This window comes from Rhineura floridana, chromosome 10, assembly GCF_030035675.1.
Source record: "Rhineura floridana isolate rRhiFlo1 chromosome 10, rRhiFlo1.hap2, whole genome shotgun sequence".
NCBI lineage: Eukaryota > Metazoa > Chordata > Lepidosauria > Squamata > Rhineuridae > Rhineura > Rhineura floridana.
Genome location: NC_084489.1, coordinates 54,266,092 through 54,282,507, shown reverse-complemented (window position 1 = coordinate 54,282,507; position 16,416 = coordinate 54,266,092). Strand labels below are relative to the sequence as shown.

At 40.6% G+C, this 16,416-nt stretch overlaps 1 protein-coding gene across 5 annotated transcripts in view; it reads right to left on the bottom strand.

Annotated features, from left to right (window-relative positions):
- CDK6 (cyclin dependent kinase 6) overlaps positions 1–16,416 on the bottom strand; it is a 143,290-nt gene that overhangs the window by 33,797 nt on the left and 93,077 nt on the right. For all 5 annotated transcript variants that reach the window (XM_061585901.1, XM_061585899.1, XM_061585900.1 and 2 more), the window contains one exon: positions 3,032–3,141. In XM_061585901.1, the coding sequence (XP_061441885.1) occupies positions 3,032–3,141 (110 nt within the window). The remainder of the gene's footprint in view (positions 1–3,031; positions 3,142–16,416) is intronic.

The following is a 16,416-nucleotide window of genomic DNA, read 5'->3' as shown; positions in this document are numbered from 1 at the left end:
TGCGCACTTCAAGAAGGATGCAGACAAACTGGAACAGGTTCAGAGGAGGGCAACAAATATGATCAGGGAACTGGAAAGAAAGCCCTATGAGGAGAGACTGAAAGAACTGGGCATGTTTAGCCTGGAGAAGACTGAGGGGAGATATGATAGCACTCTTCCAAGTACATGAAAGGTTGTCATGTAGAAGAGGGCCGGGATCTCTTCTCGATCGTCCCAGAGTGAAGGACACGGAATAATGGGCTCAAGTTGCAGGAACTGGAGTAGGGAGGTGAAGGTCATCCAACAAATTCGAAGGAAAAAAAGGGGGGGAACCCCAAAATGATGAAAAAACGTGTGAAAAATATCCAAATGGTTTATTTGCAAGCTTATATCATTAAAATGTCTTTATAAAAAGCCCAACGCGTTTCGGCTATTAGTGTGCAGCCTTCATCAGGGGCTATTGTTGATTGTCTCAATAAAATTCTCTTCAAAGTGTTCTCTGAAAAGTATTGTAGTCAATATTTCATTTATCTGAGCAAATCTTACAAGAAAAACTTCCTAACTGTTAGAGCCATACAACAATGGAACCAATTACCTAGGTAGGTAGTGGGCTCTCCGACACTGGAGGCATTCAAGAGGCAGCTGGACAGCCATCTGTCAGGAATGCTTTGATTTGGATTCCTGCATTCCGCAGTGGGTTGGACTTGATGGCCTTATAGCCCCTTCCAACTCTACTATTCTATGATTCTATGACAGGTGGCAGGCAGCAGAGGGATGGGCTGCAGCAGTGAAAATGGTGCAGATCCAGATACCTGCTGGAAAGGTAACTGTTGGGTAAGGCAGCTTTAGCCAGGTGCAGCACTAGAAACTGTGCCACACCCACCTCTGCTTCTCTTTCCCCCCTGCTGCTGCTGCCTCCGCCACCCACTACAACTCCTCCCTGCTGCCACCACCTCTCTTTCCTCCTCCTTCTCCCCCTCCTCTCACTTCCCCCCCTTTTTTGGCTGCCCTATTAGTGAGAGCAGCCCTGGCATTTTCTCCCCCTCATCTCTGCCTCACTCTATGGAGGGCCCGGGGGTAACTTCCTCAGCGTGAGGCATTCCAGGCAAGGTTGCTGGGAGAGTACCTGTGCAGCTGGGAAGACTATAAATGGTGTTTAGAAAAAAAGTTACTTTAGATAGCATTTCTTGTCACTGTGTCAAATCACTACAGCAGCACAGGCACTTTCCTGGCCACCTCGCCCAGAATGCCTCAGTCTGATGAAGCAGCCCTTAAGCTGACTAGAGCCCTTAGAGACTAGAGCAAGACAAGGACCAAGAGGAGAGTCACATTGGGGGGGGGGTGTCATGTCTGGACTGGTGGCAAGGCAGGATGAAGCAAGATGAGGCAGGTCAGAAGTTGCAGGACCACAGATAACTCTGAGTGAGCAACTTGTTCTAACAAGGGTTGGGAGCAGACTGAGGCCTTTTAATCTGTTGCCAATATACTACCTCTTCTGGGCTTTACCCTCTCATGGAGAAAGTCAGAACTTTAATGGGCCAACCCTCTGGCCTGAACACAGACACTTCTTCTCCATTCCATAGCCTCCTTCCCGGGGCGCTCCAGGCACTGCTGGATTGGTGAAGTGTGGTGGGAGGCATCTGGTTCCTCAGGGGAAGGCACCTGTGAGGGTCCGGGCTCTGGCCCTGGTGGTCTGGGAGTTTCCTCTGGGGGCTTCTGTCTGCCAGACTCAGTTGCAGTAGTCCCCCTGATCTCCAGCAGCTGGCTCAGAGCCCTGAACTTGATCTGGCTCCTTAGATGGTACCTCTGAAGCCTCTGACTCCATATCTGGGTTACTGCTAGATTCAGGAGTCATGACAATGGGTGGGCAGCCAGCAGCCGTAATGAGAGCTGGACAGGCATAATTAGGTAAGCAAGTGGGGGCCCAGATGTCATCAACTTGCCACTCCAAGTCTACTGCCTGAATCCTGCACCCACCCTTATAGTGCCAGCCCTGGCTACAGCCACCACCATCTTCTCTATCCTCAATGTTTCTTGGTCCCATCCCTCATATGTGTATGATGGCAAGGGACTCGGAGACAGTGGGGATGAAGATAGTAGTGACTGTAGTAGCCTAGTGCAGTGCTTCTCTTTACAGTACTGGACCATTACAAAATGGAAACATTTAAAAAATGGGAAGGCCACCATCAGCTATGGTAGGAACTTAGCATTTGCTCTACCATGTTGGGTGCTGATATTGGGCTTCCCAAGACTGGGGCCACATTTCCACCATACATTTATTCCACTATTATTCCACTTTAAATAGTACCGGCTTCCCCCAAAGAATCCTGGGAAGTGTAGTTTGTGAAGGGTGCTGAGAGTTTTTAAGAGACCCCTATTCCCTTTACAGAACTAACATTCCCAGAGTTCTCCGAGAAGGACTGTTAAACCACTCTTCCAACTGTAGCTCTGTGTGGAAAATGGGAGTCTCTTAACTCTCAGCACCCTTCACAAACTCCACTTTCCATGCTTCTTTGGGGGAAGTCATGCCTATTTAAAGTGGAACAAATGTATGATGTTCTTACAGGGGGAGAAAGATCAGAGAGAACATTAGTAAGATAAATCATAATGTGTCACCATCAGACTTTCTATTGCATATACTGGACTGGATCCCAAGGTGACTTTCCACTAACAGAAAGCTTCTTCTGCTGACAGAATGGCTGTTTCCAACCTTATGACTGTTGCGTGAGAAAAGTAACCCCAATACTTTCTATTTGTGTCAGCTCTTGAACAAGTTTTGCACAGACAATACTCCCAACTTTTTCATAGCTCACTAAGAGTTTATAGGCTACAGCCTACATCTTCATTATTCATCATGTTTCTCATACTGTAATGCAAGTCCCAATAAGTTGTCATGCTGCATTGTGAGAAGTCTTCTGCTAGTGTTTGTGCCAGACGTTGCTTAACAACATTAAATACATTTTCTCCTCCCACTCAGAGTTCTTTTGATCCAAGCCAATGGCACTGCACTCTTCCATAATAATAATAATAAAATATTTAAATTATTTCTTACTTCCGACGGAACATTTCTGCAAATATACAGCCAACGCTCCAAAGATCAACTGGTGTTGCATAACTGGATTGAAGCAAAACTTCAGGAGCTCTGTACCATAGAGTGACAACCTGCAAAACAAAGCGGGGGAGGGGGAATTAATAAAGTGAATTTATCTGGGGGGAAACCCTATGATCATCACTTAAAAAGAAAAGACTCCTTTGCTTATAAATGCTTCTCTTCATAGTGCTGGGTCGTAACAAAACTTTTTAGATTGGAAGCTGTCAGGCAGAAGCCTTGCTGCTTTTCCTTTAATTTGTGTAAATGCCTAGGTCTAGAGACGCTATTTATTTATTTAAAAACAATTCTATATGGCTTTATATTGCAAATTTCCAAAGTGGTTTACAAATATAAAACCATATGTAACCAATAACAGATATAAAATTATACCATAATTGGAACATTTAAGTGAAAATAATATCTGTAGTGATATTGTCATGTGCCAGAATTATATTACTGGTTGTAGTAACTAGTAGTAGCTGTGGGTGAAAATGTATTTTTAGTGTATGCCAAAAACGTGGTAAGGTCAATGCGTGCCTAATTCCAAGAAGCAAGTGTTCCACACAGTGGGTGCCACCACTGTAAAGTCTCTCTTCCTGGTAGTTGCAAGATGGGCCTCTGATGGCTCAGTCCGTCCATCTGATGGACTCAGACCAGGAGAGGCTTCACCTGATGATCTAAGTGAATGGGTCATTTGTATGGGTGAAGATATTCACTCAGATATGCTGGTCCTAAGTTGTTTTAGGACTTTATAAATGAACAGCAAAACCTTAAATTTGGTCCAGTAGCTAACCGGCAGCCAATGCAGTTCCTTTAATAAGAGTATCATGTGCTCACACAGAAGCAAATGTTTTTGCTCCTAGGATGGGCAGTGACCGGGGTGGGTGGGTTAAAATTAAAACAACAATAATTTTATAAATTTACATATGGAAGAACTTGGAAACAAAATTCGTTAAGAGTTGTGAGATATACTAATGCTTAAAGCTACAAGGATGAAAAGGAAATTATTATTGGTGCGTTAGAGAATGTACTGCTAGGACTTAGAAATGTATGCTAAAGGCAGCCTTTTTTATTATAATAATGAGCCTCTCAAAAACCCCTCCCAGCCAATATCAGATTAATTTGCTGGTCAAAACCACCTGAAATGAGAACAAACACACAGAACATATATAAAATGGACATGTTGAAGGGATAAATGAGGGGAGTTCAAGGATATTTACACAAGTAGTTAAGATGGTTCAAAGCCCTTTCAGCACTTTGATCTTACAACATCTGTTTAGAAACAATTCAATAAATTAAGGACAAAAGAAAGCTGAGATGAACTTTTGACGTAAATGATCACGTAAACTGGTGCTGCAACAGCAGGATGGTGTAACTGCGATTCCATTCACTTTCTAAGGTTGGAAGGTGTTAAATTAGCAATTCTTGAGGATGATTCAAATGACTATTTCATGCATGAGGCTCCTTGAAAAACCTGTGTATGTTAGCTCTCTGGGCATGCACATTGCCATTGATGCACAGGATTCAGTTTTGTGCCCACAACTGGTTCACACCAGGGAGGGGAAATATTTTTTGTTCAGTCTGCATTTAAAGGCAAACCTACCTAATCTTAATTCCCCAAAATATGAAAACCAACACACAGCCTCCAAAATTCACACTTCTTCAAATTTTGCAATGCAGTTCTCCAGCTATGTAATGAACACAAAAATGCATAACTAGAGAAATTTGTGCATAAAATGCATATATTAGTGAAATTAAGATACAAAAATGCCAGGAACAGACACATGCAGGATTTCAACTAAGTAGGCTCCAGCCAACGTAACTGTTCTAATTGCTTCCTCTATACCGCACCTTATGATTTTCGGGGAAGAAACACAAAGATTCATGTTCCTTGCTTCACTGGTGCAGCTCGCTCACAGACAACATGAATTAATGTTATGCTAATTAAAATATCACAGAGAAGGCACACTGCTTGATTTTTCCCTTTTCAAAACACCCAGGTTAACTACAATGAAGTCCTAATTGCACAATATCCACTCACACAAATGATGCCATTTAAGGGGAATAGTCTTGCTGCAGGGAACAGCCATATTAATGCTCACCATTTTTGTTGTTTCACTGCTGGAGAAGAAGAACATTTATCCTGCTGAGCAATGGTTCTTAACCTTTTTTGGGTCACGGACCCCTTCCAGAATCAGATGAAAACTGTGCATCCCCATAAACAAACAAACAAACTTTATTGCACTGGAAGTTGATTTTCATTTGCGCCTGGGTCATGGACCCTCTAAGCCGACATCCATGGACTCCCTAGGGGTCTATGGGCCACAGGTTAAGAACTCCTGCTCTAAAGCTTCGGCCTCATGTGGCCCTCTAGGTCTCTCTATCCTCAGGAATCAACTAAAGTCATATCCCCTCTCCCCACTGACCTGTCACTGGACCTGTTTCACATTCTCCTTGAGTTTTGACTGGCTGGAATGCATCCTTGAACTATGATAATGGCATGGATGGATAGTGGAAATTTTTTTAACGGTTCACAAAACAGGATAAGAATGGGAATGGAGAAGTTGTATAGTTTGCTGGCAATGATTTCATCGGTCCTAGCCCAAAGATGCCCAATACATTTGCAAACTCAAATTCCATACAGCAATCTATGTTGCCAACATATTAGTCTGGAGGGGGGGAAATGGCATTTCCCAGCAACCCAATGTTGCACTTTGAATGCCAGGAGAATGTTATTTCCTTCAATACAAGCATTACCTTGCAAGGGGGAAAAAACCTGGGAAGGTCCTGCATTGCATGCTTGCTCTTTCTTGTGCTTTATATATGGAAATACATGTTCCTGGGTGGGTATTAAGCTTTGGAAAATGGGGTAAAAAAAATCAACAATTTGGTTGGAAGTTTGTTTTAAGTGTGACCTCTCTCTCTCTCTCTCTCTCTCTCTCACACACACACACACACACACACACGTTTTGCCTGGTCAGAACCAAAAAATATGTCCCAACAAACTGAAATGTGAAAAAAGGGGGATTGGGAACCAAAACTGCCTATGATGTGAATGTAGATACTTTATAAAAAAAATTAAAGCATGTGGATAACTTTATACTCATCTATCATAGCTGAATGAGCAAAAATCAATGTAACCAGTACATACAAACAACTTCTAAAATGCAGTATCAAAACACTGGACCAAACGCTTTTCGACAAAGCCTTCTTCAGTGGTCAATCAATGCAAAAATACCAAATACACAATTCAGCATAAATCTATGTAACAATACAATTCATAGCACACCTCCACTTAAAACTGCAAAAACAAGGTCTGTAAATTACCTGAATGCCACACCAAAATATAAGATATTATCTAGCTATGTGAGCATTGTGAGACTGTCCTTCCAATTTAAAATAATTTAATAAAATTATTTGGTTCATAAATCTACACAAGTATGGCTGCAGCACTTTTAAATTGGAAGGCTAGTCTCACAATGCTCACATAGCTGGATAGTATCTTATATTTTGGTGTGGCATTCGGGAAACTGAGGGTGTTCCCAGGTCCAGCTGAAGTGATAGGATCATTTCTTCTCACCTGTTTTGGGAGCCTGGGCAGGGAACATTTAATCTAGCCTACTTGCTTCTGGCAAGAAGGGTTTAAGTGCCCTCAGGCCAGGTCAGTCCTACCATACGGCTACTGCAGGAAAAAGGGAGCCTAGGTTTGTGGAGATGTTAGATGGGAACACTCAGGAATAAAGATGTATGGCTCCGAAGGCTGCAATTCTAAGCACACTTACCAAAGGAATAACCCCATAGAACTCAACAGGACTTACGTCTGAGTAGATGTGGTTAGGACTGTGCTGTCGGTAAGGCTTGACTAGGGATTCTTTGCGAAGATATCCCTAATCCAAGCAGGGTTGGCAATCCCCTGCCTGCCTTTTAACCTGGCTGCTCCAAACTTTCTTATAGACTTGACCCCACAACTGCAGACAGAGGTTTAAGAAATGAGCAAGAGTTATGAAGATTCTCTACCCTTTTCTACCTTTCTTGTGGGCTGCTATAAACTCACTTTGACAGCCAACCCAATTCCAATAAGTAATAATTAACAGAGAGACAACACACATGGTTTGGTCTACCTTCACAGGCAGTACCTTGGGAATAACAGCAATTTAAACCACACTTACCAATATGTGAATTCTATTTTACCACAATTGGGCAAGAAACAAACCACCATGCAACCAACAAGGTGCATCATTAGTGGGTTTAAGGGGGTTGAGTTGAGTGTGTGGAAAACTGCTGTTGCTTCTATGGATGTAAAGGAGTGATGCCAGAGGTAAATGAAATGCAAATAGAAAAAGAGAAGACATTGATGATTTCCTGAATGCAATACCATACCAACCACAAGATTCCTATGAGTAACATCAAAAACTCAGTATCCCACAACCAATCAGGTTTCTTAACCAAAACTAAAAAAATCCTGGCAGTCAAGTCTCCCAAGGTCACAGAAATCCCCATGCAGCACAACCTGTCCCAGGGGTTGCAGTTATTGCAGAATACTGTGGCATGATTGCTGACAGGAGTGAGACCCTATCAGCACATAATATTTCTGATCCGAAATCTGTACTGGTTGCTGATTTGCTACCAGGCCAAGTTCAAGGTGTTACGGGTTCCACATAGTACTTGTTCTACTCTTGTAAGAAATCGATCCTTTAGTGTGGCAGCACCTACGCTTTGGAACTCCCTGCCTATTGACATTAGGCAAGTGCCTTCATTGTACTCATTTTGGCACCTGCGAAAAACATTTTTGTTTAGGCAAGCCTACCCAGGCATGTAGAAGCTATTATGTTTTTTATCTGTTTTTACCTCATTGTCGGTTTTATTATTTTGAAAGTTTTAAAATACCTGTCTAACTGTTTTTGCCAATAATTTTGTTATTTTAATTCCTTCTGTAAACTATGTTGAGAGTTCTTTACACTATATTAAGCTGTATAGAAATGTTGTAAATAAAATACATAAATAAATTTCGGAGTCGCTGTAGCCCTTGGATCACTTTCCTCTTTCAGGAGTAAAGGAATCTGCCTTATACTGACCATTTGGTACCAACCTTATACAGGCCATTTGGTACCATCTAGCTCAGTACTGATAACATGGACTAGCATGGGCTCTCCAGGATTCCAGGCAATAGTCTTTACCAGAGATTGGATTTTGGACCTTTGTATGCAAAACATGTGCCCTACCACTGAGCTATAGCCCTTCACCTGTTTAAAATTGTTCTTTTCGATTCACTAATGAATGCACAGCACACCTAAGGCAGATCCACACCATTCATTTAAAGCATTCAGCCCACACTTGAAGCACATTAATCCCACCACAGAATCATGGGAACTATAGCTGTGATGTAGAAACTAAACTGATTCTTCGGGGGAAGTCATGTGCTTTCTATGAGAGTTGGATGTGCTTTAAATGTATTGTATGGATCTACTTAATAAACTTTGCCTGCATGTAAATCATTTTAATTATTAATCAGCTACCAAGTTTACTGGGTGACCATGGGTTACTCACTATCTCTTAGCTTAATCTGCCCCCCAGAGTGAAAACCACAGATGGGAACTAAGAAGGGCACACTTAATAATGTACAACCATAGTATGAAATTAGATACTTTTTGGGATATAGTATGAAGAAATATTTATATAAGCATGACTGTCAAAGATGTTTATTATTTACACAACCTTTAAATATGTTTATAGTGCAATCCTATGCATGTTGACTCAGAAGCAAGTCCCAATTTATTCAAATGGCACTTACTCAAACAGGGAAGCATGCACAGGATTGCAACGTCAAGTGATAAGGAACTTCATTCACCCAACCCAAAATTCAGAATCATGCCACTTTAAGCTGTTTTGCAACTGTTTCATCCTTGTTTTATGGTAACTGGATTTTAAATGGATTTACTTCTTGTGAGCTGCCTTGGTTTCCAACCCTACCTCACAGGGTTGTTGGAAAGATTCCAGAAACACACACACTGGAGATGTAAAAATACATACACCCCATATAATAGTTTAATGTCAAAACCAGTTGGTCACTGCAGAACATTTAAAAAAATAAAATCAGTATTAGTTTTCTACAATATAAAAGCAGTGACATCTAGGTAAGCCCTGCCTAATTGCTTTTAAAAACAGGATTGAAGGAGGAGAGAAAAAAATTACAACACAAACACAATCCTTTCCTATGTTCTCTCAAAAGTCCCATTGATTTACAGCACAATCCTAACCATGTCTACTCAAAAGTAAGGTTCTACTGAATTCAATGGGCTTTACGGTATGTTGGAGTAGCATTACATCTTTAATCCCAGAAAAGCAAGTATAGGATTAAAGCTTCATATTGGGAAGGTTTTCAAAACCAAAAAAAACGAATTAGACAAACAAACTGCCCTCTTAAACAGCCCAGGAAAATGTAAACAAGTTCCATGTATATTTCTTTTAAATTTCTGTTCAAAAATTATTTGAAAGATAAAATGTATAATATGCTTTTTTGCAAGTAATTAAAAAAACCCTGCATATACACTTTCATTATAATCATAACAGATATTATTTACAGTAAACAATTGCCTACCACAATTCTGTGGTGATTCTTTTTGTTTTACATCTCCTGACTGGCACACACAGAGAAAGGGACTTTTGCTACTGCTGAAAGCTATAAACCAGGAAAAGACAACTGTTTTCCAGCCTTGCAATGGGTTCTAGTTATTGCCTGGAGGTCAACAAATCCCTTGTCAATCACAACCCTGCCTTCACTTATTGGCTACAAACCTGAAGGGGTGGAGTTAGAGCAGCTGGCTACGAGCTCATTTAACAAAAGTTGCAGGTGCAGGTGACATTTTGGTGTATATCCCTTGAACCAGACCACCCAGAAACAATTCAAAAGAAAAAAGAAAAAGCAGAGAGTCCTGAGATTGGGGTGACTCACCCAGAGATGACCCCAAAAATCCAGAGTCTCCGGGCAAAAACCAGAGACCTGGCCACCCTAACACACACACACACACACACACACACACACACACACACACACACACACACACACACACACACACACTCTCTCTCTCTCTCTCTCTCTCTCTCTCTCTCTCTCTCTCTCTCTCTCTCTCTCTCTCTTCTTTTACAGAGACAGCTCAGACTGCATTTCAGTCATCAGTGATTCCGTGTAAATGTTTGGGTGAATGCAATTCTCTCAGGCTGTGTAATCTGTATGTTGTGAACGGCAAAATGTTTCTGCTTGAATTCACGTAACTTAAATGCAAGGAATAACCACAGACAACTTTTCTCACTAAAGAAACCCCCAGAGTGCTGCACTGAATCTGTATGATTCATTAAGACCATTTCCCTCTGCCCCATCCCTTTTTCACCAGAGGAACCAAATAAATATTTGTGGGCGTTCCATTCACAGCTACAGATAAGCAGAAATGAAAATTATTCTGAAGGCAGGATATGGTGAGCTCAACAGCTAGTGCAGAACTTCCTCTTCTGCACTGTTTTTATTTCTACTTTTCACTCACTTAAACGTATTTGATTAGGTAAGCCAGATAACGGGGGATGCTTCATCCCCAAAAGAAAACAACAACATTGTATTATAATAAAGTAATGATAGATGGGCATGTGAAGGTGCTCACAAGTACTAGGACATGCTGGAGGACAAACCAGGTGCTCTTTTAAGGATAAGATCTGATTTTAAATTGCAGTACAGATAAACCAGGGTTGTTGTTGTGTGTTTTTTACAGTACTCACTGGTACAGAGTACCATCATCTCTTTTTTTGCCGCTCATGCCAGCCATTTTGTGCTGGCACCCACAATAGTTTTAACAAGATACAAGTACTTGCATCTTTTTTTTTTTTTAAAGCACGAACTATATTCTTAGGATCTCAGTTGCAATCAAAATGGTTAATCAACTTTGGCTGTGTGTGTGTGTGTGTGTGTGTGTGAGAGAGAGAGAGAGAGAGAGAGAGTAATGTCCAAGTATATTCCTACTACAGGGGCACCAGATATTTGGCACTGAAAGGAGTATTTAGGGAATACCCCTGTTTAATGTACAGCTACCTTATATCATAAATATGGCTATTCAAGCATGAGTTTGTCTTCCTGGGTTCAATTGTAATGCATATAAATAGTGAATACACATTAGTATCAGGCAACTGCAGGATTGTTTTAAAAAAACAGAAATCAAAAGAATTTCCCACATGGTTTTATTCAGTTGTCTCAGTTACTGATAGACAACTGATCTACCAAATCATGATGCAACTGTCTTGCGGATTTTTCAGTAAATGAAAGCACCTCATGCAAAGAACAAAACAAATACAAAGAACAGAGGAATGGATTATTTCTTGGTTTACGCTTCTTGATTCACTGATGCTGTTTGGTAATGCTTGTACCTACTTCCATGTTATGAGAAGATAGCCAGCACTGTAAGACTTTGTACACTCAGAAGGAACATTCTGTGTCTTGTCAACTTCTCTTGACCTTTAGGGAGGATACTGCATTCAGGCACTTAGCCTATACAGTTTGGGGCTCTTCGAAGAATGATTTCATTCATAAGATTTTCCTATATATAAGCTGCACTCTTCACTCCAGTGCTGTGCTTGCAATGTATTTAACAGGGATGGGAAATCTGTGGCTCTCCAGATGTTGTTGGATTCAAGCTCCCATCAGCCCCAGCCAGCATGGCCAATGGAATATATTCTCCGAGAGATGAGAAAAGCAAACAATCTAGTATAAGAAATAATTAGTCTTCTTATTTCCCCATCCCTACATAATCCTAGCTTTTATTATTATTATTATTATTATTATTATTATTATTATTATTATTATTATTATTATTATTGTTATTATTATGCACCTGGCATCTTGCTAATCTCCCATTACAATTATATTTCTACTTGAGAAAAGAAAATCTACAAGGGTTTGTAAGAGAGTGATCCTAAACAGTCTTACTAGGGGGAAGAAAGTTACATTAAACTTTGAAGGATTTACTCTGAGCAAGTATGCTCAGAATTGCACTAAGACGACTGTGGTCCTTTTCACACCATGCATTTATTCCACTATTATTTCACTTTAAGTAGCCATAGCTTCCCTCAAAGAATCCTGGAAAGTGTAGTTTGTAAAAGGTGCTGGGAGTTGTTAGGAGACCCCTATTCCCCTCATAGAGCTACAATTCCCAGAGTTCCCTGGGAAAAGGGATTAACTGTTAAACCACTCTGATAACTACGGCTCTCTGAGGAGAATAGGAGTCTCTTAACAACTCTCAGCACCCTTCACAAACTATACTTCCCAGGATTCTTTGGGGGAAGACATGCCTATTTAAAGTAGAATAATAGTGGAATAAATGTACAGTGCGAATGTGGCCTGTAATTATTTCTTTGTATTAGATTGTTTACTTTTCTCATCTTTCTGGGAATTTATATTTCTCTCATTATTACCCTGCCTCCTCCTCTCACCAGTAACTAACATGTCCTAGAATATCCTAAAATTCTTGTCTCTGAACTTGATTACTTTCACTTCAAGCAATATTGTTAGAAAGAAAACTACATTTTCTGATTATTAATTTGTGAAGGCAACCTCACCTTCAACGCTATGTTTGATTCTATGGGGCATATATCGCTTTATGGTACAGCGCACAAAAATGATCTTTTCAACTATATTGCTCCTGGCTTCCAATTTATAGTAAACTCCTGTACGTGTCTACTCAGAAGTAAGACATACTGAGTTCAATAGGACTTAATCCTGGGTAACTGTGTATAGGATTGCAGCATTAATGTCTAGTCTTCTGTATAGATTATCAATTAAATAGATATTATTACTCCTATCTTACTGGTGAAAATATCAAAACAGTTAAAAAATCAACCAAGCAAATAAAGAAGAGCCGTAGCTCAATGGAAGAGTATTGGACTTGTATACAGAAGGCTTCAGGTTCAATCCTTGCCTGTAATCCTGGACACCTGCTGCTAGTCAGAGTAGACAATACTGAACTAGATGGGCCTATGGTCTGACTCAGTATAAGACCGTTTCTTACATTCCTATGCTCCCAACAACCACTTATCACAGCACTTTCAATTTAGTATGCACAGCTATATGTCCTTCATTATACAACACTGGAGGCATTCAAAGGGTGGTTGGACAGCCATCTGTCGGGTGTGCTTTAGCTTGGATTTTTGCTTTGGGTAGGAGGTTGGACTCGATAGCCTTCCAACTCTACTATTCTATGATTAGAACATTTGTGTCTTGAAAAGAAAAGAAACTGAATAGCAACAAGAGAACTCAAATAGAAGACCTATTCATTTCCTTTGATGGTTTAACCAAAACACTAATCAGAACTTTGTGTTATATTTCTAGGAAGAAGAACCACATTTCTAGAATGTTAGTACTGTTTTAGAATATTTCTAGGTATATCCGTTCTCAATATACGCATGAACATGTGTATATATAAACACCAGCAGAAGGCAATTCATCTTGATACAGTAGTTTTTGTATCAAGTCTCATGCATTAAGCATGTATATTTAATTGTTACTACACAGAGCTGGGTTTTAAGCGTTCCTAACCAAGCATTTGTTATGTAAGTAAGACTAATACCATCTTTCAAAGACTATAATGTACTCATTTCTGAAAGGTCTAGCAATCATTAATATGATTGGTATATTTTCCATAAATAAAGTTTTAAAAAAATCTTAAGCAATTATATATATAGTTCATTCAAGGTTTTTTTGTGTGGTGTGGAATTGCCATGATGACTTTTCCCAGCAGAGAGGTTGCTTCTCTAGATCCTGATGGGAAAGGGAATCCTATGGAGAATCTGAGGGTACAAACATGTATTTAAGGAGCTTTCAGTTTGCTCTGCATGAGGCAAGTGTATTTATTTGGTCATTCCTTACAATCACTAGTAGGCTAGTATTAACCTCATCTAAATGAGACTTTTACATGAACTGGAGCAGATTATAAAGCATCAGATTCTAAAGTTAGAGTGGCCAGATGCAAAAGAGAGGGCTCCTGCAACCTTTGACAGTTGTGCAGAACAGCGAATTTCAGCAGGTATGATGTATTAAAAGGATACTAAACCTTTTTGAAGGCTAGTAAGTTTGTGGACTGATTTACAAGGCTGTAATAATATATAGATAGAAAGACTGATTTATCATCTTACTTTTAAATCCAGAGTTATCTTTTTTCATTCTCCCATGAGCTCTAGAATGATTAAGCAGCATGAGAAGGCCAAATGCCAAAGAGTTGCTACATCTACTAAGGCATCAATATACCTTGTGCACTAGCACTAAAATGTTGATGTAGGGCATGCTTATAAAACACTATCTGTCAAAGAACCACTCACTGGTGAGATTTGAAGCACTCACTTTCTTGCACATTTCTTCTCAGATTTGTAACTCTGGGGCACATCTCAGAGGCAAAGGCCAGCCGCAATCTCTTTTCTCATTTTAATTTCCCCAGGAGGGAGCACCTTTGGGGGGGGGATTTCCAAGAAGGGTGTATGTTTGGGCCAGACATCTCTTGGTCCTCTTAACTTTCCCTATACCCATGTATTGTGCAACATAATCCATGCAAACTGCTTACTCAGAGTTAGAAGTAAGTCCTGCTGTGTTCAGTGGGGCTTACTCCTAAGCAAGTGTACAATAGTTTGCTGCTTCAGGTCAGTAACACTGTAAGAACTGGTATAGGGAACCTGTGGCTCTCCAGAAGTTGTGGACTACAACTCCCATCATGCCGGACCACTGGCCATGCTGGATGAGGCTGATGGGAGCTGGAGTCTAACAGCAGTCTCTCCATCCCTGCTGAGCATTTAGACATGTAGGTTGATTGTGATATTCACCAGCTTTAGAACAATAAGTATTTTTTTCCTGATAAATGCACAGAGAGTCCAATGGCATCAAAAAACGCTGGTAGTCGTAAACAAGAAAATAGAAACAAAAAAGTACTAGCTTTTGTTTTCTGTACATTGTATGTGGAGTTTTAAATCTTAAGAAGATGCCAGTTTTGACTATCCCTCAAGAATGGGTGAAATGCAGTATCTTCTGAAGAGATGAAGCCTCCTTTGTCAGAATACATGCTAGGAAAGGAGTTTAGTTTTGGTGTGGTGACCCAATCAGCTTCCAGGAGGGTTGAAATTTGTCATGCTAATTTGAGATCAACCAATGCTATTAAGTGTCATTCCCCTATCAGGTGCAGGTCTGGCCATAGCACTGAGGAGGGAGGCCCATGGCAAAGTGCTGGCTACAGACTTACCTGGCATCAGTGGTGGGTGGCAGCAAAACTGCCATTTCAAAATTTCCCACAGTGCCTTGGAACACTCAGTGTAGTATTGCTCCAGGACATGGTGCAAAATTAAAACTGTGGCCCAGCTGGGACAGCCCAATGGGAGGCCCAGTGAAGGAGTCAGCAGGTCCTCCTGGGGTGGTGGAGTTCCAGCAGCTGCCCAAAGGTTCACGTGATGATGCTGGGTTTGATCAGATGGACAGTCATAACACTTCCTTTAATACTAATAGTGGAGACAAAGAATTCTCTTAGCTTCATTATAAAACTAAAAGGCAGAATCACCATTAATATAAAGACAGAGCTAATGTTTTGGCAAGTGAGGTACAGGGCACCTTTATAAAAGATAGATACTGAGTACCGAGAGAGGAAAGCAGCAGTCTGAGTATAAAACACTAGTTCTGGCACAGCTGCATTGATTATCTATATGTTTCCAAGTTCAATTCAAAATGCTGATTTTTACTTAAAAAGTTCAGGATCCCAATATCTAACAGAACACCTTCCCTAACCTGAACATACCTGGACCCTGCTTTCATCATATCCAAGTGCCCCTCTGAGAGATTCAGAGGGTGGCAATAAGGGAGAAGGCCTTTTCTGTTGTGCCCCCCAATCTATGGAATGCTCTCCCCAGTAAGGCCCACCTGGTGCTGACATTAGCATCCTTTTGGTGCCAGGTTAAGACCTCTTCTCCCAGGCCTTTGAGGGATTATGATAATAGCGCTTATTGCTGTTTCTCTGTGTGTGTACATGTTTTTGGTGGGGGACATTGTTTTGTTGTTAAACGTGATGGTTTTTAATTGTGTATGTAAGTTGCGTAAAGACACTTTTTATTAGGTGACAAATAAATAGAACTGCTACTGATACTACTAGAGATCAACAAAGTCTGTGCACAAATTATGAGGGGAAAATTGGAATCCTAAATTTAAAAAATCCACAAGTTCTACCTCCTGACTCCCCCAATTTTAGCCAAATCATGGTACTCCTCTAATTTCTAAAAACAATAGCTAAGGGACCATAACAAAAGGGGCCAGCCCTCCCCCGCAATTCAAACCCTGAAGA